Genomic DNA, 26,681 nt, shown 5'->3' on the forward strand with positions numbered 1-26,681 from the left:
GGATTAACATTTTTTTGTTTTCCCATAAAGTCTTCTAAATCCATGCTTGCAAAGGGTATTTTGGTAAAGTTTTGTATATGAAACTGATATTGCCTTGATGATTTTCCCCTCTGAATTAATCCCAACTGAGTTTTTTTAAAAAAGTCTATAAATCTAGGTGTGTCAGAATGTACAAATTTAGCAAACAGAAGGTTCAGAGAATTATCATAAACCTTTGACAGTTAAATAGACTAAGAAATACAAATGTCAGGTGTTATGTAGGTTCATTTGAAAAAATAAATGAAATGATAAATGCTTTGCAGTTCTCTGAAAATGGCTCTTCAAGTTTCAGTTTTCCAAGCACTGCTAAGACAGCATCAAAGCCTTAACTCATTATTTTGTTCTGTACAGAAGAACATAGGGAACATACTAAAAACATTAGCTGCTTTTTATTTTTTTTTCTACATACCCATTTTATACCAGAAATAAGTAATACGAAGAGCCTTGAACTTAACATGATCATTCCAATCCTATGTAAATTGTTTTTAAGGACTACTTAAAACTTATTAAAAGCATAAAAGAAGAAGCATAAAAAAAGAAGCATCCTGGCTTCTGAATTAACTACAGAACAAAAGAATTTCTGCCCTCTGCCCCCTTGGGTTTTAAGCAATTCTAAATAAAAAATGTCTTAGTCAGATGCACCTGCACATACCTAACACACGCTGCCTTTGTCAATATGGGTACCGAGTATGATATTCTGCATAACTAGGTGCTATGTAAAGCTTTGCTCTGAATGCACAGGAAAACAACCAAACAACAATCTGTTTCAGTTTCACTATACACCCAGAACTACAGCAGCATCCTAGTCCAATCCTTCCTTTCAGACCCACAGAGAATTTTAGCTACGTCTATGAGCCAATTAAATCTCCCATTCAGCCAGTGCTCTCCGGTCAGACTATGGATACAAGACACACGAAGTGCTGTGTATCTTGAAACATCCTCCAGTCTGCTTTTTTTTACAGTTTAAGCCAACACCAGTCAAGACTGGAACATATGAGGAACTTTATATTCATCTTTTAAGTAAATTTTGGTGGCAGTTGGAAGCAAAATTTCTCAAGGGTAAGAAACGATGAGAAATAACGAGAAATAACATATGGTCTTACTTTTTAAAAGGTGACTATAATCTCACTTTTTGCTGTCCTAATTCTGAATTGGTTTTATGTGTCCAGCATAAATAGGGACAAATAAAAAATATTTAAAAATCTAACTAATGCTAATAGGGATGGCTAGATGGCTACAATGCTGTAAGGAGGTGTTATGCTAGCTAAACATCTTGGTATCACTTCACTTGCAAAACCATGCAAAAAGGATACCGAAGACAGAAGTTGCCTCTGTCCTCTTCCTCTTTTACTTCATTTCTGAGTCTTGTATGGGAGGGACAAGCAAAATACACTTCTAGAAAGCAGAATGTGTTTGATTTTCCTGTAAAAAGTCTGTAAACAGCCACATGTTCTTTGGCATATTTGAAGTAAATCCCTTGGTCATCTTAAGAGAAATACTTCTTAAAATTATCATTCTGATAATACCATTAGCTTCCTACCACTGTTAGTGGTAACTAGCTTATTCAGCAAACAGATTCACAGACAACATTTTATGACAGTACACTATTGCGTTTGTTTCTTATAGCGATAGTCAGGAAAGTTAATACAGACACAGGTGTTCCTTCTGTAGGTACTCTGGACAATTTCAAAGTATTTGAGCCATGTTAACTGCACAACATTGCCAGGCTGAGATTGATAGACACAAAATCTCTTAAAAAAAAATTAAAAAATTAATTTCACACCAAATACCATGTTAAAAAAAGTATTTTATTTTAAGTAACCAAGTATCAGATGCATAGCTGATTTTACAAAAGTTCTTGTATTTGCAAGCTAAAAATCAAACACAAATGTTTCATATTTTACTTGTTCCTTTCTTACGTTCTCCAAGTGAATAAATACCAGTACAAAGAGTAAATTCCTTCGTTTTACCACAAAAGAGACGTTGTGTTGTAAAATTTCATATTGAAGGCAAATGCTTATTTTACATTTCAGTTACCCAGAAGAAAATTTTATGATCTCCTCCAACTGCACATAATGGAAGAGTTCTATGCCATGTCAAACCAGATCCTACAGCTGCAGTGCCAGTAAGAATGGGCTTTGAAAAAAAAAAAATAGAAAGAGAGAGGGAGGGAGAAATATCAATACCATTTACCATATAGATTATTTTTATACCAGATATACCAAGTTGCACAAATAAAAGACCACAGATTTAGTACTCCTTAACAAATACAGTTAAAATACAACAGAAATCCAATTGAAAAATCTTGATTATCTGCTTAGTTCCAGTAGCTACTTACTGCATTTAAGTAAGATACAGCAAAATATTCCGTAACAAATAGTTTTAACTATTTTCATTAACATTATTATTATTTTAAAGGCATATTTTCAAACTTAGAAACCTTTTTTAATGAAATTACTTCCTGTTATTTAAGTGTACTCACAACTTGTATGTTTGGAGGTAGTATTTTTACTGTAAGCATTACAAATGTATACTAACTCCAGCAAAACAAAAATATTTTGTATGCTTTGTATTCATATATTTTCATTAATGATTTAAAATATAATTAGTTCAAACCTGTAAAATACACAACCACCTGCTTCTAGTCTCTTTAGAACTAGAAATACTGAAAAATTTATTAAATAATGGGTTAATGTGTTATTCTTCCCCTTAGCACCAGTAAGACAAAGTAAAATAAAACAAAGATGAAGCAGCTTTTAAAATAGCAGGTTAAGTGTGGTGTGGTTTTTTTTTTTTTTCTTAGCAGGGATAACACAAAATAAAATAGGTATACCAAGCAGCATTTCTGGACAGTTTGGGCTAGCTTTTAATTGTAGCTTTTAAGTATCTATGAGCCTGATTTGAAGGGAACAAATGCAATTCCAGCCAAAAGCCGATCTCAAAAACTTACCTGGGGATGTCCTAAATGATGAACAAGCAGTTGACTAGTTGTCTTTCCTGGATATCCAGTGGTTGCAAACAGATTTTCATTTACTCGGGACCACCTATTAATAAAATTAATGTACTTTTCAAATATCGCTATCAGACTATCAGAAGTGCACAGAAAGTGGAGTTCTGTCCCTTGCAGTTAACTGTGTGAAGCTGTCAAATATTCCACCAACACCAGAGAAATTCAGAGAAATGGCTTGTAAATGATTCACCACCCACAGCCCCATATGCCCATCATTGTAAAACAGAAAAAAATCATGAGAATTTTAGACATATATACTAAATTTAGCTCATTCACAAATTTTGCAAAGTTTATAGACCAGGTCCCCTTAAAAATTACTTAAGTGAGACACAAGCAGTTCCCTAAACTCACAACTCCTTGTGTATACTTAGGTTTATATAGACAAAATCCACAGAATAGAAACAACGCTAATACCTGAATAATCTGGCTCGATCAAGATGGACAGGTCTTTTATCCTGTGGATAACTAAAACAGACATTCAGGGTAAAAAAACTGTTCTGCAAACAGTGACAGCTCATACTGTAAGTACCAAAAGCATGTATCTATTAAACAGTGAAGAAAATCTACTCTCTGTGAAGAAGCTGAGGGAAGACCTGAGCATTCCTGCAGCTTACATCTCAATTTGGGGTAGGAAAACTTAAGTAGTTTTCCAGTTTATTACGGTTCAGTTATGGTTCAGTAATTATCTATTTATGACTTAGAATGAAATTTTAACTAACACATAAACATTACAGTGAGTGGTAAACAGTAGTGAGATGCTGTCTCAAATGGGCAAAAAGACAATGTTATTTTTACCAGATAAATATCGATAAAGATGAAACAAACAATACCAAGGAATGATCTGCACTGATATTGTAATTCCTGATGAATGTTCATTTATTTACTGAACAGGTGATATAAATATATAGTGCATTTGAGTGCTATAATAGCAAAGTAGCTACATCTCTTCATGGCTGCCTAAGAATAGAATAAAGAAACATATTCATGTATGAAAATACCTGGAGCAAGTGATATCCCAGATTAGCCAATCACTTCCAGCAACTGCTCCAATTTTAAGAGTATTTTTTAAACACCAGTCTGCTGACATCAGCGGCGTCTGTTCACACTCTAGGGAGAGGATGGCTTGCTGTGTAATTAGATCATAGAATCGGATTGTTCCATTCTTCTCTGCTACCATCAGCTGTTAAGAGAAATTAATATAACGTTGTAAACTCAGCGTGTAATGAATCTTAGTATGTTTTCTACTCTATAGCAAACCTAGCAGAGTTTCAAGCAAATATTAGTAATATTAAAATAGGTATCATTTTCACTTTGTTTCAGAAAGCATTCTTCTGAACACTCTTCCACCAATAAATAAAAAGCACTTTAATCTGTATTACTGTCACATTGTTTTAACGATTACATTATCTATATATCTTGTTAGAAATCTATGCATATAATTTTGGTGCTTAGAAGCACCAGTTCTTAACCACCAATGCACTGTGCTTTTAGAATTGTAAAGCAAAAATTATTCTTTTAAAATTAAAGAGTCCTTGTTCCGAGTACAAGGAACTGACGGATATAGTGCTGTATAAGGAAATAACAGTATTAATCAGCGTAACTGTAGAATTTGAATTCACACTTAATGGTTTTATATAACATCACAAATTTTGCAACAGATTTTATCTAAACTGTTTTCATTATAGTAATATTTTCAAGCAGTTTATTATGTATTGTAGAAAGAGCTTCCTGATTAAATGATGAAAGAGGTTTTCTCCATGAGGAAATTATGTGCTCAGACAGTCATGAACAACAATTAAGGAAGGGAAAGAACCATTAAAAACAATACTCCAAGTTTGTTTGGAAAAAGAGAGCTGTCAGCAAAACATGCTCTTCTGCAAACTAAAGGACATGGTACAGTAAGCATTTTGACCTGCAGTAAGCTTTTCAGCAACCATCAAGTCTGTCAAGTTTTACAAGATTTTTGAAGGCGGTTTCTCTTTAAAAAAAATTTAAAATCCTGTGCTTACTCTTTCATAAGGGTCCAAGAAAAGACAAGCTAATGTGTAAGATCAGTGTAATACCGCAATTTTTGGGCATATCTAGTACTTTTGTTGTGCTACTGGGCAACTTTGCTAGCAAACAGTAGCAAGCACATTCGTGATACCACTTGAATCAACAGTTTTCCTAGTTTTCTTAGTAAGGACTGGATATTGATATTGGTGGAAAGTATGATGAAATTACTGATCTTTCTTCCCTATCGCTATGTAAATATTTTGATACCTTATTTGACTGCTTTTCTATTTTAAGTGTGTGTTTTTGTGGTAATCTGAAAAACTATCTGTAGCTACTTAAGGCAGTTATTGAGTAACACAACAGGAATAATAAATCCAAGACTACAAGGACTAGACGATTAAAGAAGCTGAACATTTTGGTACACATCAGCTGGTTAATCCTCCCCAGTGCAATAAACAGGTAGGTATAAAATCACAGTTTATTGATTTATTTTTATTTTTCAGCACGTATTTCATATGTTCCAAGCAAAAAAAAAATAAAAAAAAAATCTCTTGCTAACTTCAAACGGGTACTTTTCAAAACTTGGCATGCTTTATAAGAATCTATGTTGTTGGTGAACAGTGTTACCATAACTGAGAAAAAATTCAACTTTTCTACAATAGCAGTAAGTTAACATGCAATTGGCAGAACAGTTATCAACAACAGTTGATATATGTGATCAAATGTGATCAAGAAGGAATAATTCTGATGAGAGGAGTGAGGAACTGAGGGTAAAATGACAAGAATGGGAATGAGAATTCACATTATCAGATCCAACCAATATCCAGTTACAATGGATACTAGCTCCCCAAGCTTTAATCTTAGTACAGCACTGAAGATTCATAGTTTAGGTAAGACCACCCTCCTGTTATTTGAAAGGTGATGAGGGTGAAGAGCTGAAACACACAACCTTAAAAGCCTCCTCAGGATGCCAGCAAACACTCATTCCAGGAGAACGTAAAACAAAATGGGCCTTCTCATTTCCTTCCAAATCCCAAACCCTAAAGCAAAAAAAAACAAACAAAAAAGGCAAAGTATTAATCAATTTATTGCCATCTGACTGCAAATACATAAACTTTCAGTGCCTCAATACATTCACAAAGGAAGCGACCACGTGAAATAGTGTTTGTGCTTTATCACTTCAAGAAGTCAGTAAAAGCGGTCAGTGCTGAAGTGAAGGTATTTTAACATTGATGAACTAGGCACAGCCTCTGTTTAAAAGGGGAATATAAAGTAATTTGACAAGTTTAGTTGTCTAGACATGAAATCTAGAGGAGATGTTCCACTTTATTCTTAAGTCACAGCCTTTGTACTATACCATGAGTAACAGTGACACAATACAAAGCAGAAAGGTCAGTGTTGGTCTAGCTGATACAAGCAACCTACAGTACCAAGTAACTTAAATCATCCATATTACCACATAAAGGATAAGACCATTATCCACTATTACAATACCACTAAAGTATTTTGCTTGTCTAATACACGAATTTCCAATTTTTCCTGGTAAGACAAGATTGTGTAATGGAAATACAAGAAACTACAAATGAAGCTAAGGCAAACAAAAGGATCTACAGCAGAGGTTAACACTAGCCCAACAAAGGATCCTGGCAAGCTTTCAACCAATAAATCATATGTGCCAGTTTAATCTTTTCCTTTAACATCACCTACAGTACATATCAAGCAGTTTAAATTTAATAATAAAAAAATCAACAATATTTGGGTCAGTATGGATTGACAGGGAAGTGTATGCTGAAACACTCTTAAGTTAGATGTTGAGTAACTAGGTTAGATGATGAGTGAGTTTTCTTTGGATGCATTCAGTCTGAGTGGTAGTGAGCCATGAAGCTACTTTGCTTATAAAATGCAACAAAACCAAAACCGAGACTCACAGCCACTGCTCAACTGCCTCTTTTCCCACAAAATCAGCGGCTCAGTTGTAGGACAAAGACATCACAGTTGTGAACATTAGTCTGAACCACAATGCTGCATACTATTTATATGCATTTGAGCAATGAAACATACACATATATCCTTAAGGCCTTGCTGACATCCAAAACCCTAGAAAAAGCCAATTTTTTTGAAGTAGTGTTCTGCCCAGTCTTTTGAGTTAGATGAGTAGTTATGTACTATTATTGTTTATTCTAGAGGATTTTTGCTGACTTCCTCCAGACTTTTTTGGTTTATATCTCACCAGGGTGCTTAGAGCCTTGTATTTAAGAGATTTCAAAAAAACTCTTAAATAATACATCATAAGTCTAGACAAAATATATGGGAATAAAGTAAATATATTTAATGAACAATGCTGTTTTCTTATGCCAAACCACAATAGATCAAATATTTGCTCTCCCTGCAGAAAACACAGGGTCTCTAATATTGAAGAATCAGTGTCCTTATTAAAAAAAGTCAAAACAAAAACCTGAAAATTGTTTAAAAAATGAAATATCTACTTGATTAGGTAATTTAGAAACATACAATACTTTCTTCTACTGCCAAAAATGTTGCCTTGTAGATTTGTCCAAGTCAAATCAACACTTTCCGTGTGTATTTACTGTGCAGAGAGAAAATTATGATACAACAGAAGATGGTGAATCATTTTGACCAAAGGAGCATGCCATCATATTTCCTTCCCTGAAGTGAGCAAGGTTATTAGGTGTTGAGACAGAAATTTATGCTTTCTACCTCCCTAACTTTGTTATTTATAAAATGCAAAACTTGTATCTCTTACTTTGTAAGAATGGTAACATTGTTAGTAACAAACAGTACAGGAGGGGGAAAAAAAGGATAAATGCCCTTATTATTATTTTTGGGTTTCTTTACTGATAACAAAAATGGTATCATTCAGGGTGGAGGGGTGCAGGGTGGGGAGGGACCCCAAAACAAAACCCCAAACAAACCATGCAATACATATCAGAATAGATACTTGTCTGATGCATCAAGTCCATTGCTGGTATGGAAGTTTACAATTACATATGTGTTCAATTAACTTTTTAAAATATTTCTTTGTCTCTAACCCAAGTAAAAAATGTGCAAAGACCAAAAATTTAGCCAAACTGAATTGCAGTTACTCAATTACTCAGTAATCATAAGCAAATCAGCTACAGATGCTAAAAAACCCTCTAGTTTTGTCCACATTCCTATCATGTAAATCAATCCAAAAAGAATGAGCATTTTGTCTCCCATTCAAAGCCCTTGAAACTTTACTAATATTACGATGATTTTATATCAAACTAGTGTCTATGCTTCTCCAAACATCCTGATTTTTTGTAACCTTGCAATATGTCACCCTCTTAATTCTCCTCCTCCTCCCACCAACCATTGTATAGACTTGTTATTTGGCCTTGTCGTTTTTTTTTTTATATTAAAAAAAGTTTCAACATAAATTTAATGGAGAAAAGTCTGAATAACCACAGTTGAAATGAGGGCCAAAGTTTGAATAATGGAAAGCCTCAAAAATACTATGTGATCTGCTCAGTAAATTCATTATTTTTAAAGTAACTAAGGAGAAATTACATACTGCAGTGCTCATAAAATTTAAACTAACAGGAAATACAGATAGTTGCAAATGTCCTTAAAGAAAATTCCTGAGGTATTAGTATGTTTCTCTTGTCACTCATATCCTATGATTAAACAAATAAATAACAACTGCAGTTCTCTCAAAGCATTAAGATATTCAAACTACATTGGAACAACTATATTGTATGTCATATGCATGAATATGGATAATGACATGCTGCATATGTGCAGTAATTTTATCACACAATGGACTTTCATTAAAATTGGCAAAGTATTCATTAGAACATCTGAAAACCTGTCTTGTGGCAATGGAGATTATCCTTATTTTAGATTCTAACTTTCTGATTAATTTGAACTAGAGAGCAAAACCAAATCCTAACGGAATAAAAATAATCATTTGCAATAGTAAAAGAACAAAACTATATTTCAACCTTCAGGCATTTCTCAAATCCCCAGAAGATTTAAGTAAAAAAGGGAATTCTTGCACCATAGGATTGCCAGCAATTTTAGTGAGTGGGGTGGGTGCTAGAACAAAACCTTGTCATCCAATACCATTCCCAACCACAAGGCATGATCAACTATACTTGTACCATTACTCACAGATTACTGTCTGACCTACTCTTAAAAATGCCCAACATGTTTTTTAAATAGTAATATCTAACTTAAAATACCCCTTGCTGATGTTTCTTGATACCTCCATCAGAGATACTGCACATGAGAGGAAAATCCTATGACCTCTGAAAAGCTTCGAGGACTATGGAGAAAGGAGAGATTCCTTTTACAGAGCTCACACAACAAAGGTACAGCAAAGCTGTTCCTCATTGAGCACAAGGAGTGAGAAAAGGAAGATCTCAGAAAAAGAAAATGAAAGTGCAGAGATTAGTTAACACCGTGGACAATATACCCAACACTGGCCTTGTCTCAGGTCTTCTGCAAACTCCATATGGAGGTGGTTATCAAAGATTGGAAAAGGATTTAAGGCAGGACATGAAAGAACAGAAGGCTGAAGCAGAACTGCAGAAATCCCCTCTAGCTGTTCAGAAGAAGAGAAAGGTGTAATATTAAAGACAATTTCCAGTGATTTATTTTATTTTACTGAGAAAATAAAAGACTAACTTTTAATAAATCAGTTAATGCACTATCAAACTAACACTTCATTGCTGCAAAATCTGTAGCAGAATCAGGTATCAGAACTCCCTATTCAGCACACTGTGCAAAACAAGCCACAAAAGTGGTTGCATGGGGAGAAAGGGGAAATCCATCTGTGCCGCCTAGCACTAGGTCACCACACACAGCCATCTTAAATTATCTCCTGACTCAGCATACAGGTTCCTAAATTTGTGCCTGTAGAGCATTTCCTTCACTTACTTCTGATCCATGAAATAAAAGCATTTTCATAGAGTAAATGTGTAAATGCTCTTTCAGAAAGTTGACCATGTTCACCACTTTCTTTTGGTGGTCAATGGAAATGTCAATGTTATTAAAAAATTAGTAATTAGAATCTTTCCAATTTTGGCATTAAAATCCATGTTACCTCTGGCTTCTTGTAATATCTATTTGGGTATGCAAGCATTGATCTATTTTTCATGTGTAACTGAGGGATGTAATTCTGATTAACCCCTGCAACATTGCTAGAAGTGGGAGAAGCAGGGGAACTGCACATATAGTATCTCAAGTGTCTCAACTGACTGTTCTTTGCCAATACGCATTTCAGAACATGCACACTCAGAAATAAGTCCAAGAAATATACATTACTACTACTACTGAAATACCTTTAAAAGTTATCTAAAATAAAGCTAGAGACTAAGCAGCATTTACAAAAACATGACGCAACAGTTGTATCCTTTCAACTGAAGAAAAATTAGCTGTTAGCGTTACCAGCTAATTGTTTCCAATGTAAATGCAAAGCTAAATGCTCCTATGGTATGACCGAGAGACTCAAAACTGCAATTTTGCCAATAACTTCCTAAAATACAAAGGTAAATGCTAAACAAATATAATGCAATGATTTCTATTTAAAACAATTTACAGGCTAGACTACATTCTAGGACTGTGTGACCCTTAACATAAGTCATAATGCATCACACAGGAATTACCTACCACTTTATCCATATATTCTGAAAATTTCCTAACTAAAGGCTTATTCATTCACACTTAAGACAGACCGAAACACATTCTGCACATCTGATTCAGAAAGTGAGGTTTTTAAAAATTTTTTTTTTTTTTTCAGCTGACTGGATACCATTAACAGGAGACCGGTTATACTTGCATAGTGATTGTGAAGTATAACATAAGTTATTGGTTAATACTTTCATCATGGCTGTAAAGGACAACAGAAATTGTGTAAGATTACATTTGGGAGACATACAGGGACGTATACAAAAAGTGTGCGAAGTCAAAGACTAGACTCTTAAAAATAATCCAAGACTTTCCTATATTTTCATCAATTATAATGCATAGCTTGATAATTGTAATCATCCCACCTCAAAAAGGATAAATATTTCAGAATGGCATGTCTTATATGAAGAAACACTAGGGAATTTATCACACAGATGAAGACAGAACAACATGAAATATGATAACTTTTAAAAAAATTTTGGCAAAAATCCGTAACTGAGTGCACTAGGAATGGGAAGATGGAAATAAAACATAGTTTTGGAGGCAGGAGTGAGAATGACAGCTTTTCAATATAGGCAAAGACTGAAATATTTATTGAATTAACAAGGTAAGACTCAAGGGCAACAGGTGCTGGCAACACATTAAAGAACAGAAGACATAAAAAACCAAACAGGAGTTCCCATTGGCTTTCACTTCACATTGTCTGGAGAAAGACCTACACAAAATAACACACAAAATAAGACACAGGAGTAACCATGTAAACCAATACACCACAGACTAAAAACCCCTAAAAACAGATGAAACACTACAATAAATTTTGAGACTCTAGTTAATTTAGTTTCCAGTGATACCAAACCATTCCCCCAGATCTCTGTCCAGGGAGAAAAACTAACCTTCTGATGGACTGGCATTTGTGGTATGTGGAACAGAGAAGGCTGAACTTGACAGTGGCTGATAAATTCACGTAAGTCCTTTTCTATGAAGCAGCATAAGCCACAGCTTAAGTAACTGTACAGAACTCAGAAAGGAATCAAAGAGCAAGCACATTCACAGATGAAGTGGAAGATAAGTCAGCTGTACATTCTTTTCTATTACACACACAGAAAGAGAGGAAAATTATATAGTTTAAGGGGTAATAAAAAAAATAGAGAGGGAGACAGAGGGATGGATGAGTCCTTTTCAGCTTTTTAAAATACAGGGCTATCCAGCACTTGATGAACAAAAGAAATTGCCATGCTCCCATTATTAAGGGCCTGACACTGTCAGTAATCTTGCAGTTCAGCATGAGGATGGAGTATGTGGTGGTTATCAGCCAGACTGAATTAACCTTTTAACAGTCAGAGGTTAATTTTTAGCATGCATATGAGACTAGTGGGTTTTACTAGGATGGTATTTTGCATGAAATAATTCAAGAAACATCAGGTATTGTTAAGCTTGTGCTGTTTTCCAAACACGTCCTATGCTGTTTTTGCAGAGCCTTCATTAAAGTACCAAAACCAAATGATTTGTATATCTGAATCCCTGCAGTCTCCTGTACTGTTTCTAAATCATAACGAAAAAGCCAGCAATAGTTTTTAAGAGTGGTTCACAGGGAGTAGCACACACAGTTCTCATTAGCAAAGTGGGATACATATGTTGCTACGCTTAAGACAAATGTTCAAAGTGTATAATGCATTATAATTTTAAGGAATTAAATGAAATAGTCCTTAAACCTATCATAAAAGATTTTTTCTTATTCATTAACCCAACCTTACGATACCAAGAAATGGACAAGCAAATTACTTTAATTACACATAAATATTATATAGAATTTTGAAACCAAGATATGAAAGGCAGATCATGAAGAAAAAACAACTAGATCTGAAGGAAAACAATTAGATTAAATCCAAGAGGCAATTCACTTCTCTGCCATGACAAAGTTTGGCTTTCAGCAGAAACATAGATATCTTAATTTGATTTTTTTATGTATACACAAAAAACTTTCATTTTTACCTCAATTGTATTCAGTATGTTAACACATAAGACATAAATAAAACTGATTCAAATTTTTGTTTAATATAACAAGTTATTTTCTCTGCCAGTCTTTTAGCATTTTCTTTAGAATTTTGCAAACTTTAAAAATATTTTTTCTATTTTTTAAAGAAAAATAATTATAAAAAGTGTAAAAAAGTGAAACAAAGCAAAATTTGAAAATTACAATAGCCTGCCCAAAATATAAATTAACTATATGATTATGAACAGCTTCATCCATCTTGGAACATAGCCATCCTTGGAACAAAATGATGGAAGTCATGTATGATATTTAGGATCCAGAATTTGAATTTTTCAATCAACTTTGCAGATGTAATTTTTAGCTACAAGAATTTTATCTCTAATATATACAGTTGTGAGTAACTGCAACATGGTAGGTTTTAAGAGTCTTCCAAAGGTATCTTCTTTCAGAAAAGCAATTCTTTTTAAGTTTGTCATATTAGTTTTGAGATTCTCAGTGCAGTGAAACGCAAGATTATTGAAGTGTACAGCACATTTACATACCAACACCTCTTCAGCTGTCTATGAATGCACATAATACTTTTATTCACAATTACATAACATAGCTACTGCAATTATTTTATGCAAGAGTATTTTTAATTCAGTTCTACATCAAGCTGGGAAAAAGTCGTATGTTGTCAGACCAGCAAGGCCAACAAAGACTACATACAAGAAACAACAAGGATTTCTGAATGACACAGCAGCAATTTAAAGGTAAGAAGAACACTGAATATAACCCGTATCTGACTTAAACTGTCTTCCAACCAAAATGACTGAGTCCAGCTCTGAGATGTCACTATTGCAGCAGCTTGTGGCAAGATTGTTTAGTACATGAAAACTGAAAATTCAAGTTCTTTAAAGATCTCTGCTAAATTTAAAACTGAGTGAAAACCAGGGAAGATCAAAACATGTTTGTATATATTCTGGACATAATGAGACATCGTATTAAGACTTGAAAGTGGAACTCTAACAGAACAATACCCAAACATTCAAAACTTCATATTCTTATACTAATTGTTCTAGAGCTTTATTCCAAAGGTATTAACAGATGATGTATTCTGAGAACAATTTCAGGACAGAAATCTACAGACAGAATAATTATTCCTCTTCTTACATTACTGCTGAAGCAAATTACACATTAAGTAAGGAATGATTTTGGTAAGTCCCAAGGAATGCATTTTCCATTGGTTTTGAAAGTGTAACCTTTAAATTCAATAAAAAAGTCTTCATGCTCCGCATGCATGAATGGAAAAAATAAGAACTCAAGTAGCCGAAAAAAAAAAATCCTACTATTTCCCATGGCTTTTAACCAAAGCCTTTATGGTTTACTGCATAAAATGTCTTTCAGAGTTATGAAGTTGAAATCTTGAGAGTATACATTAATTATATACTTCCCATTTCCCCTTATTTTAGTGTCAATGAGACTACTGGTTTTAAAAGTTCTCTTTCATCCCAGGAACACTGAGCATTTCATAAAATAAAAAAAGGCCACACATTCAAACAGCTCTTTGCTGAATAAACCCAGTATTAGTTTAGATTTGATGAAGAAATCAAGGATAGGAAATAAATCAGAACAAGTTACGAATAATACTGTTCATTCCTAATGATTTTGTTGGGAATATGCACAGGGCGTCTATGGAAAATCTGCCTACTTGTCACATTAGTTATTTCTAAGTTCCCTAGGGGTGTTAAAATCACAAGCCTTTTAAATTTTCTATTTATGTAGGACAGAGTAGCTCAACTAAAGCTACTAAACTGTGATTTATGCCAGTTGATGATCTGCCTTTTACAAAATCTCATACACAGTGTAATCATTCTAAGAGCTATTCTCTTCTCTCCTATCAGGTAGAAGAAGGCTTAAGTAAAAAATAACTTTTTTCCCCTCTGAGTACTACCTGGTCATTTATATAGGAATTGATATGGTGGTAACTTCAAAGAGCAAATACATAATTCATATAATCAGAGAAAAAACTAAAACTGATCCTTTAACTGAGACAGGTTTTCAATTATCACAGCTATTACAAAGAAAAGTCAAAGATGATACTTTCTCAAGTCTCTTGCTGCTACTGCAACAACTTGCAAAGCCTGCATAGCCGCCCTCCTGATCCCTCCAACTGTAAGCTATACTGAAGGGATAAGAGTAACAGCTTTACACATTCATGTGCATTACTAGAAGAGGAGGATGGGGGTAAAAACTCCTGTACTACAAAACCTTAACCAGCATTTTTCAAATTATTTAACCATTTTTCTCTTTTACTTCCAGTTACAAATAATTTCATAAATAGGTTTGAAGCAGCTATAATCATGGCATTATGAGCTGCCAATACCACTGTATTAGTATGGTACTGTCCTTATGCTATGTAATCCCACCTCCTAGTAAGGCTAGTAAATTTGGGAAAGCAGACAAATTCACACACACTGGTTTTAAAGTTGAGTCATCTGATGACAGAATGGATAGGGGACTGTACAGTTCAGTGCTGAGCTATGCATGTCTCTTCTCTTCTGTTCTCGTGCCTCTTATCCCTGTCCCAGCAGGAGAAATTATATACAGTGTGTCATTCCAAGACTGAACAGTTTTCTTCACATTGTATCTAGTTAGTTCAAAATATTGCTTTGAAAAAAACTGAACTCGCAAGTCACAACAAAAAGCCAGTCCACAACCTAGTTAACAAGACTAGTCCATCTGTCGTCTTGTTAGTGGGCTATGAAGGCCCACTAAAAATAAAAAATTCTTATTTATTTAAGCAAGCACATAAAGCATACACTCACAGAAAAAGTACTATTTCAATAATGTTTTGAACAAAATGCATACCTGCAGGTGTGGTCGTCACTTACACTTGCAACTTCCTGACCTTCTTTGGGAGCAAACACCAGATCATTAATGTAATCTGAGTGGCCATCAAATGTCTGTCAACCAGAAAAAAGAAATACTTTTACCTTAGAGCTGACTGATCCATCAGTCCACAATGTATTTAACAGAACCACTAAAGAAAAGATGTATGAGTGTTAAGATAAAGCTGTCATTTCACATGGAAGGTAAAAAAAGTATTTATCAGTAACGAGTTCTTTAAAATATCTTGCTTGACAGATCAGTGAGTTGCACTGGAGTTTTTTATCCTCCTTTTGACCACTGAATTTTGAAGTTAGAACATAACAAATGTCAGAAAGAAAAAGAATGACCAGGGAGCGAATGTATGCATGATCTAGGTATCTTAAAGAACTCTGATTACTGGTAAGTACCTCTCATCTCTGAATACTAGTTTTCGCTAGGGGTTCCTGCAACCAGCAAGAGTTCCTGAAGGAGCAGTAAACCAGCCACTTGTCCAGTATGTGTCCTTTTCCAAGCAGTCAGCACACAAATTGCCTAAGAGGATATGTCCACTAAAGGCGGCAGATGAAAAGGCTACCTTTAGAAAACACAGTTAAAAATTTAATTGTAAGAAGATGAAACAGAAGACAGCACAGGCTGAAGACTAAGAAATCCAAAAATGAAGAACAACTGTACAAGCAAAAGCAAGCAAGCCATACAACACCTTAGCAATTAAGCACAGTATCTATGAAGCATTTGAGAAGAACAGACACGATGCCTTGTGTTTATATGCTGTTGTGCTGAAAAGGAAAGAAGATCAGGTATAATGCATATTTCTCTTCTTGTGAACTAATAGATAATCCATTCTCAAACAACAGGATAAAAGCACTTGCCATGTGAATGCACACATGAACTGTCACTCAAAAGTAAACATTTACTGTTGTATCAAAGCATGACCTTGTACCTGTGTAACTGTTCTTGCCCGAAGTTTCTTAATCATGACATTTTTATTTCAAAGTGCTAACAATAATTTATCTGTAACAAAAACCAACTTCGCAGCATAGATTTCCTGAATAAAAATCTTAGTTTTTGTAAAAATTAAAAGTTAGATAACTTTTACGTATTTCAAAGGCTTTTCAGTTATCTTGGCCATAATATCAAGGCACCTTTCCCCCCCCCCCCCCCCTTTATACTCAGTGCTTTGCATTTACCTACAGGTATCACTGATATTTTGATGCTTACAGTATCCTCAAAAATCTAAGTTAAAGAACTTATACACATTTAGCATTAAGCAAGCATGCAAAACTCATCTCATTTAGGGTCCAGTCAAAGTTTAAAGTACATTCAAATTCATTCACATGGGGGCTAGATATGAATAAATCATCTCTGGTCTCATTAGAAAATCTGTAGCTAGTTAAGGTATCAGTTTGCTCCATCTGAGGATTTACATGTATTTTCCCTCACTAACTGCATCTATGGTCTTTCTGACAGAGATCTCAAAATTTTATGTCAGGCAAAGTCCATGGGTAGATGTTATATCTCTTACTGTTCCATCCTCCTCAGTCCCACCAATTAAGTTTCAAGGTATAGCTTCTCTTGTTTTGCTCAGCAAGATATCATAAAATGAAAATATTCTCTGGTTAATAGCATGACATGGAGAGATTGCAGTGGAAAACAAGGGCAAATGAAAACAAGCAGTTCTACAGTTTTCTGAAAAGAAAACACACTATCTGTTCTCTAAGTGTAGCTATTCTGAAGAACAAATGCAGAATTGATAAAACCCAAAAAACAAACCTCTCTCAAGCATACACAATAACTAAATCCCCCTCTCTTAAAATTTGATGAATGCCTCATCAATTCAATACAGAAACATTTTCAGCAGCCAACTGAATGTTTTCCAATAGCTTCTAATTTTATTAAAACCTAGTGGATTATACTAGAACTAATACATCCTAAGATGATGCTAAACTATTTAGACAGAAATGCCAAGTCTTTTGAAAATTTTCAGCATTCCAAATTCAAATATCCTGCCTCATTTTACTTGTGCAGTTCTGATGAAATATGCTTTTTATTAAACAAAATTTGATGCAGGAGAAGGAAGCCACAATTCATTTCCAAATGAAAACCTCAAAAGAAGAAAAAGGTTTCATGAAGATCCATCAGTCATATTTTACCTTTTGTTTGTTGTTCTGGGCTTGATCCAACCCATAAATTTTGGATTAGTCGTGTTGACAAAGTAATGGAAAACTCAGTATGCTTCAAGTTCCTTGTTGATAATTACATCAAGACAGTTTTTCCACTGGGAAAACAGAGTAAGATTACTCCGTCTATCCCTCCAAAAGCAACACATACTAATTGTTTACTATAAAAGACAAAATGTTCAGAGATTACATTTTGACTGTAATCACATACTTCCTTCAGCTTTGCACATTTTGTACCTCTCCTGAAAATCCCACATGTAAAGTATGCACCATACAACGGATCAAAGTCTTGAATGTGTTCATCATGAGTTCAGCCTCAGGTTTATGAAATAGCTTTTCTGAGGTATTATCAATTGACCATTACTAAGAAACCATTATATCAAACTTTTTTGAAAGCCAGCTCAGCATAGCTAACCAAGTATTTGTGAACATCAGAGATACTCCAAATACTTTCAATCAGAGTAAGGCGTTACATTTTTCTTGACAAGAAGTAGATAGTACAATGATAATCCAGGTATAAGAAATCAAGATAATTATCTGGAGAAATTATTTCCACACATTTTGTCAAAAAAAACCAGAAGGTAGTCTGAAGGACATAAACACACTAATCCACATTCTTCCTTTTCACTAGTGAGTTCCTCACTATTAGGTAATTTTTATTTCCTGTTTCCTGATTATTTTTGACATTAGACCAAGCCTGACCCAGTAACAATATGGATTTTTACTTTTTCCTCAGTCTCAGTACATCCTTACTGAAGTTCTTACACTGTTAATTCCAGTGATGGAGCTGGCACAAACAACACTAATATCTTTACTTTTAAATTGAAGCCAACATTTCTCATTTGTATTGTGTAAGTACCAAATGATCTTTAGTCCTCTATAGTGTCAAAAATGAAGAAGCAACCCATGGTATCTTCAGCTGACGAAACTCAAATTCTATGATCCTTCTGTCTACATTGAACACTGGAATAGTTTATACAAGAGATGAATAATTAAGATATTCTAATTGCTTGTTTCCTTCTGGGGCAAAATAAATTCTGTACTTACAGTACTTAGATCTGTGGCTGTTCAGCCTAAATACCACATTCTGATGTCCAACACTAAATACCACATTCTAATGTCTAATGCTCTGTAGTCTCTGTACTCACTACCTGTCATAAAAAATTATTCTGACGCGTTATGCCATGAACACACTTTTGCAGTAGAAGTTTATAACTGCAAGTCAGAGCATTTTGAGTAGAAAGAAGTCCTAAGGGTAGATGAATCAGTTCTCCAATGAACCTTCTTGTATGAAAAATAATTGCTATCTTAATGGAAATGTAAATGTGGCATTTCAAATGTATTTCCAGGCATCCAGTCAGAGCTACTGTGTTATAAAAATCCCCTAAATTAGAACTGCATGTTTAAAATGTCATTTGTGTTGGTCTGATAACCAGAAAAATACCTTGTCAGAACTGGGGAAACAATAACTTATCACAGAAATCCTACTCTGAAAAAAGAGCACTCACCAGACTGTACTACTGAGTTGCCCCCTTTGCTGCTCTGCTTGTAATACACACCATGCACTGATAATAAGCTAGAAGAGAATCATCTCATTTGGTATAGTCAAAATTATTATTTCAGAAGTGTGCTGTTTGTATATCTCAATCTAATTCAGTAATAAAAGGCTTACTAGAATTCTGCATTGGAATAAACTTGCTTATTTGAACTTGTGTGTTAAAAGTTTAAGCTCATGAATTATCAAAGATGAGCTTGTGTGAAGTTAGAATATACTGATTATTTCTCTGGAAGCAATTAGTTCCTAACAAGCAAACTGGCAGATCCATTGGTAATTCCTAGTGTTATGTCTGGGTTGTATCCCACATCAGTGTGGAGAGTCTGAAAGCTGGTGTAGACATGAAGTCTGCTCTGGAGAGTATAGAAGCTTTTTTTTTTTAGCCTTTTGCTAAGTACCAGATGATGTAGAAACAGGAGGAGTTATGAAAGTTATGCACTATGACAGCTGTCACGTTCAGCTTTTGGCAAAAAATTATTGAACAATAATTAACCCCCAATAAAAATAATTAACAGCTTTCCTATTTATTAACTATGTGGGAGAAAACACTCATCCATGGCTTGAACCAGTGTCCACTGAAGTCAAGAGACTTCTCATAGATTTTAGCAGATTGTTGATCAGGTCCCTTGTTAATCCAAAATAATAAAAAAAAAAAATCAGAATTTAGATGCTGAATTTAGCGGAATAAAGCCTGTAGTACCAGGTTCACCCATATGTTTGATTATTTCCACTTATTAACCATCAATTATCTACAGTTATTAACAATTTCATCCATTTTCTTGCTTCTGCATGCTTATGAACAGTTCTATAAATTTCTCAAATTGCAAGAGACATAAAATAAGTAACTTTACATTCTGTCAAAAGATTTAATTAATAACTTAAATTAAAGCTGCTGTTGTCTGCAATATCATAAAACTGGCAGATATTATATCAATAGATAACTTTAATAAGGAACGACAGAAATCAACTCACAAGCAATCAGCATTAAAAACTTATATAAATATTTTGATAGAAGTGCCACCCAAGTTGATTATAACTATGTCAGCTATCCCCCTGCCTGGGTGACAAAGCTGTGCAAGATGACCAAAGGTGAAGGAAGGGAATTAACAGTATGTGCACATATCAAGTAACATAAAAAGTAGTTTCTTTAAAGAAAAGCCATTCTGTTTTTCATTATTATCCATCTTTACTTCTTATGCTATGCTTTATTCACTCCATTATCAGTACAGCCACATGTGACATCTGCAATTCACTTACTTCCTGTGTGACAAATATTATTGTCTTACTAATACAAATTACCAAACCACAAGTGAAAATCTATTATTTTCTCCTTGAAAATAGTACACTATAATACTCCATACACAGCTGCCACCAAAAGAGGCATTATCATATTCAAAAGCACTAAAAGAAGGAACCCTTTTCCACAATTTTTTAGTCTAACTAGCCTTGCTTACATTTTTGGTTGAGATCTCAACAAAACAAATTCAAACTGGTTAGCACAAACATCTAATTAACGTTAGAACTTGGACTGGGCCATTGTTTCAAAGGCAGAATTTTGAAAAATATGTACACATCAGAGTGAGATAGGAGTTGATGTCTTGCAAAAACAGAAATCTCCAGAAAACCAATCTTCAGTTTATGAAGTGAAGACAATATTTAGACCTCGTTTAAGAACACTACCATCTACATTGAAAGAAGGGGAAACAAAATTGTATTTGAAGTAGACATTTCCTGTGTTTCAATCTTAGACATAAAAAAGTGACAGCCTATGGGCATGTCTAGCGTACCTGTCTGCAGTTATGTATCAAATTCAGTATTCTTTCTTTAAATTTTCTACAGTCTGAAAGAGTTGAATTGCAACATCCAGTTCCCCATGACAGAGAAATTACTAAACTTTCTTTTCTTATAGAGCAATCCAATCACCTATACCACTTAAAATCTTACAGGTCTGTACATAAAGGAACCTTATCCAACATGGTACTCGAAATTCACCTGTAGGACACTGTTTATGAGTATATTAGAAGATCAGTAAACCTCTACTTGCTTTTCTTCAATTTGGTTAAATTGTTACACAAATATTTTAAAATCAAAAGATCAGGTAGCTGATAAGTACAGCTATTCCCACTTCAAGGCAAAAAGGTATACAATACAATGATTTGCTCTAGAAATAATGGATATAGGATCTGTCACAGTTCAGTGCTGTACCTCAAACAATACATTAAGCAAAACTGGGCAGAAGGGCACTTAAAGATTAAAGACTAAAGAACTTTTTAAAAATCAGCTTAGCTGCCCTTACCTTAAATTCATTCTTATCCTGCAGGTCTGACGTAAATAGCCTTAACTTCTTATCAGAAGCCGCAGTACAAAACCTACACCCAACAGACAAAAAAAAGCCCTTCAGTCAATTAACACTGCAATAGTTGACTTTTTATCAGTTTCCCTTCAGTTTAAACCTGTAAAGTGACATGCAAATGAAAATTCCAATTTAAAAAAAAACAACCCAAAACACAAAAGCTTCTATTTTAACTTTTCTGCTTTGGCAACAAGCAGGGTTATAATTGGAACTTACTTATAAAATAGTGTGTATTAAGTGCCAGGAATACTTTTCCATGGAAAGAAATGCGAAACATTTTCAAAGCTAAATCTGAATCCACTATCAATTACCTGAAATACCTCTTACAACTGCCATTGAAACTTGCCTTGGAAGAAGTTAAGTGGCAGAGCACAAAAAAGAACACTCATCATCAGTCTTTTAAAATACCGAAACAAATTCATAAACCAATTTCTAACGTATTTTTTAAAAAAAGACTGTAAAAAAATGCAGCAGTAAGCAACCATAATTGTGAATAGGCTCAGAAGCTACTGAGAACATTTTAATTCCTAAGTGCATATTTAATAGTTAACTATTTTTCTAGATTTACACCTCAACAGGTCTCACAAATAGCATCTGACCTACTCCTAAACACAGCCCATACTATGCAGACCATTACAAATAACTTTATAAAGCAGGCCGCTACAATAGTCTCATCCTTAGTAAAGTTCCTAAAATAATTCCTTCTTCACAGATGTACAAAGAACTGACTACATTTTAGGTCCATTAAAATAATGAAAAAGGGGAAAAAATTATTTCCTGCTAGTTCACTGGGGGGAGGGGCAAGAGACACAAGAAGTAGAACAAAACAAAACAAAAAAGCACGACTAAGAATGAAAATGTTCTACTTAGACTTTGTCAGTGATTTCTAAAGAGTCAGATTTTATCCATAAGTTTTAAGCTTAGTCCAACATTAAGGAATTAGGGAGAACAAGTAAGAGACAAGGATTCATTGTACTCATTTACTACAAAATACCTTATCTGGGGAGGTAAAGCGTCAAGTCTAGTTTCTGGACTCCATGCTATGGCATCAACTCGGATTCCATGATGAAACATTCTTAGTGTCTTATATTGCATGCCTTCCACTTCTGCATCCTCCTCCTATAGAAATATTGTAGTTAGCTAATCCAGAACAATGTTTTGATGACTTCTAACAATTCAGACTGATACGAAATTGGAAGGCTTTCAAAATTACATGTATCTGTAGATTGTTAACACCCTCATAGTGAAAACTAGGAACATAAAGAAAGTATCAACTTGAATATAAGTACTTAAAAATACATGAAATGATTGCAGTCTCAAGTCAGAGGCCAAATGCAGAGCACAAAAATCGGAACTGAGCTACAAATATACTGAACCCATTCTTTGTACAAGTAGTATCTTCACAGATACAATTAAATCTACTTACTAAAGCATGGTAAGCATACACTGCAATGAAAAGAAGTAACAGAAACAAAAGCAAGCACATCATTTAAGCTATTTTCTCTCTGAACTGTTTTTGGACTATAGAAAAATGCCAGCACTTCATGAACATCATCCTTCAAACAGCATGAGCTAGAAAGGTACCTTTTGTCATCTAACATGACCAGAATTACTAACCTGTCTATTCTTCCCACTGGTGAGCACACTGGATGGTGGGAAATATGAAACAAGGAGTTGGGGTTGTTGATTCAGTCAATCAGTTGACCTCTATAAAACTTTAAAAAGTTTTAAAAACATCTAATGGAGCACCTCAAAGAATAGTTCTACAAAATTTTCTCTATGTCAGGATTCTGCTTCAGGGTAAAGAATGTCCCTGCGTGCCCTCTGAGTAATGTAAAGACTAAGAAGAAGCTAGCTGAGGAAGCATGAAATTACCCAGAGTTTTTCAATACTTCCTGAAGCAAGGAGCAAGAATAGCATTTTCTTCCCCTACTCCAAAATACTCAATGACTCCATATGTGGAAGGGAAGGGAGGATATGAAAATTATAGAAAATATACCTTGTACCAGTGGTTGTCAAAATTTTGATTAGTTTCTTTTCACCAGAAACAAGACAGAGGGAAATACAGATGACAGTAGGTTTTTGTGGTTAGAACCAGTTGTTTTTCAGAAAATTTCCAACAGTAAGGCTTTAGAGAATAATAATAAAAAGAGCAGTTATGCTGTTATTTGTATTAGATAAAGTAAAAAAGACAACCCACTGTATAATAGGGAAGCAAGATGAAGAAAAAAGTTTAAAAATAGATTCCAAAGAACAGTTGTCTTCTATTGATTTTCAAGCACCTAGGCAAAAAATATCCCTAATTAAAAAAATCTTACACATTATAAAAATATACAGTACAGTGTTTTACATTTTCATTCAATGACTAAATTTCAAGGTAAGAAAACATGTTTTACTGTTTCCAACAGTCTGTGAGAGATCCAATAAAAACAACTGGGAAAGCAAAAAACAACAACAAAAAAAGGAGTTAAATTAGGTAATTATTTCTACAGAAGTATCTATAAAATTAACACAGACACCTTAATTGTAAAGCTGCAAGTAGTTATAGCCTTTGCTGTTTCACAAACTAGCTGAAAGCTTTAGAAACTAATTTAATCTAAATAGCAAATGTACATAGAACAAAATATAACTGCAAAAAAAGGAGCCAATTATCCTGTGATGATAAAGAACAACATAGAGCAAATATTAAGTCACATATTTCCAAAGTCATGTGCTTATAGTTCTCAGATAGCAGTCACCAACATTAGTAAGAGGTACTAAAATGGGATTACTCTTTCAGTGGAATAGTCCTGTTTTCTTCGCATCTATTAAGGGAGTGTAGGGACAGGACGAGTAACAATGGTTTTAAACTGAAAGTGGGTAGATTTAGATTAAATATTAGGAAGAAATGCTTTACTGTGCGGGTGGCGAGACACTAGACCAGGTTTCCTAGAGAAGCTGTAGATGCCCCATCCCTAGAAGTGCTCAAGGCCAGGTTGGATGGGGCTTGGAGCAACCTGGTCTAGTGGAAGGTGCCCCAGACCACGGCAAGGGGGTTGGAGCTAGGTGATCTGTGAGGTCCCTTCCAACCCAACCCACTCTATGATTCTATTACTCTGTTCAAAGCAGGACAGTAATTTATACCAATGTGTATTTTATATGTTTATGTGTATATATATATTCTTGAAGAAAAATATCTGAGCACTGTTAACGTAATAAACAGGTAAAACCTTCCCTTGATTACATGGGGAGGGGAGGAAACAGGAAAGTGACCAAGGCCTTTGTGCAGTAAGGGTGCTGGCAAAGTAAGTTTTAGGAAGCAACTAATAAAATGAACAATAACACAAACTAACCTGAAATCTACATGTCCCAACAACTACGTAGTTATTACCACCATATGCAATGAGGGAACATGCATCTCCACTATCAAATGGATTGAATTTTACCACGTGCACATAATCTTCACAATCCACAGTGTAAGCAGTGTTTCTAGTAGAATCTTGCTTCATTTTCAGTGGACTAGGTTAAGGTGTCATGGAAGTGATGTCTTCTCCAGGCTGAAAATCTACATTCCTAAACGGAAAATTTTAAAACCCACGCATTACTCATTTGCACAAAGAAAAAATGTGGAAGGCATTTGTGGCACAATAAATCAAAATTTCTTCTAACATGTTTAAGAACACAAAAGCTGCACATATGGTCATTATTTGTAAATGTAGCATGTATAAATCAAAAGATTAACTAACATAACTAATATACATTCAAAACTGCCTCTTCAGACTTCCAGCAATAACTGCAAATTTTGTGCTGCTGTTGAAAACGCCTAGACAAGCAATTAAGCAACTGTACACACCAGAAAAGTCACATACAGAATTTTTAAGTTTTCAGCCAAATGACAAGAAATGATAAATTACCACCTTCAGCTTCTCTTGCATACCTCTTTAAAGACTATGTATCTAACTAAAAGCAGAGTGAATCAAGGCTGCAAAACTGTAAATGAGAATACTGTCACGCATAACATTTAAACATGGTTTCATGACATAAGCCATTCCAACTGTGGACAGAGCACCTACACCTCTGTGTACCAGAGAACTCATACTTTACTGTTCAACAGTTTTTAAGAAAATCAGGTTCCTGTGCTAGAACCAAGAGGATGAGAAACCCAACTAATTTCAGAATCACTCCTTGTAGTCCCACCAGTTTAAGCCTTTTTGGGAAATCAGACCTTTAATTACACACCACATGGAGAAAACAGCCTTAAATCTCAGACCTTTGACAGATTTTGCCGCGTTAACGACATGAAGGTCTCAGCATCCAAGACTGAATATTTTGCTTGGGAGCCACCCAGGTTTGACACGGGCATCACTGAGATGCAATGACACTCTCCATAGTTGCAATGTTTGTTTATTAAGTAATACAACAAACCACCACATTAATACTTTAGCCATATAACTTGTATATAGCTATGCTTTTAAGACCAAATACAAATTTTAACTCTACCCGTATTTTTCTTTTTGTTGAAGTCTTCCCCTGAACACAGGCCACCAGACTACCTTTTAAGTGAAAATATCAAAAAAGCCATTAGATTCATTCCTTTAGGAAACACAGTTCGGGACACCGAGCCGTGGGCGTGCGGGTTACCTACGCACCCGCATCTCCCCCGCCTTTCTCCCCGCTTTAATCTACTGCTCTCTCCTTTGTCCCTCAGGACCTATAGCTGCTACTCCCGAGCGAGGCTACCAGAGGCTGTGCCGGTCCCACAGCGCAGCCGGCCCTCAAGCAAGGCCGAGAGCCCGGGCCCACACCCACCCACCCACACACCCACTCAGCAGGCAGGCCAGCCCGGCTCCCGGGCCTGGTAGGGTGAAGCACCGTCTTCCCCCCGGCCCTGGCGCAGAGCTCCCTACCCCCGCCTCACACGGGGACACACACACCTCTGCGGCCCCAGACACCAGCGGCGCTGCCACCGCCTCTCCCGCCAACAGCGCAGCACCTCCCGGCCCAGGAGCGGCAACCTTGTGCTTCCGGGGCAGCGGCTA

General features: G+C 35.1%; 1 protein-coding gene across 4 annotated transcripts; it reads right to left on the reverse strand.

Moving 5' to 3' along the window:
* Positions 1-1,835: 1,835 nt before the first annotated feature.
* NUP37 (nucleoporin 37) lies at positions 1,836-26,680 on the reverse strand. Of its 4 annotated transcripts, none has more exons than XM_005435045.4 (10): positions 26,577-26,680; positions 24,996-25,215; positions 22,658-22,782; positions 21,607-21,679; positions 15,558-15,652; positions 5,994-6,084; positions 4,048-4,229; positions 3,464-3,514; positions 2,990-3,083; positions 1,836-2,175 (listed from the first exon to the last, which is right to left on the reverse strand). In XM_005435045.4, exons 2-10 carry the CDS (start codon positions 25,149-25,151, stop codon positions 2,062-2,064), a joined length of 981 nt encoding a protein of 326 aa, XP_005435102.1. In that variant the 5' UTR covers positions 25,152-25,215; positions 26,577-26,680; the 3' UTR covers positions 1,836-2,061. The 4 variants fall into 4 exon arrangements, with proteins under 4 accessions (XP_005435102.1, XP_027655212.1, XP_055567015.1 ...); XM_027799411.2 differs by lacking the exon at positions 26,577-26,680 and adding an exon at positions 26,143-26,161; XM_055711040.1 differs by lacking the exon at positions 26,577-26,680 and having other exon boundaries at positions 24,996-25,217.
* Between the last annotated feature and the right edge of the window lies 1 nt (position 26,681).

This window comes from Falco cherrug, chromosome 5, assembly GCF_023634085.1.
Source record: "Falco cherrug isolate bFalChe1 chromosome 5, bFalChe1.pri, whole genome shotgun sequence".
Taxonomy (NCBI): Eukaryota; Metazoa; Chordata; class Aves; order Falconiformes; family Falconidae; genus Falco; species Falco cherrug.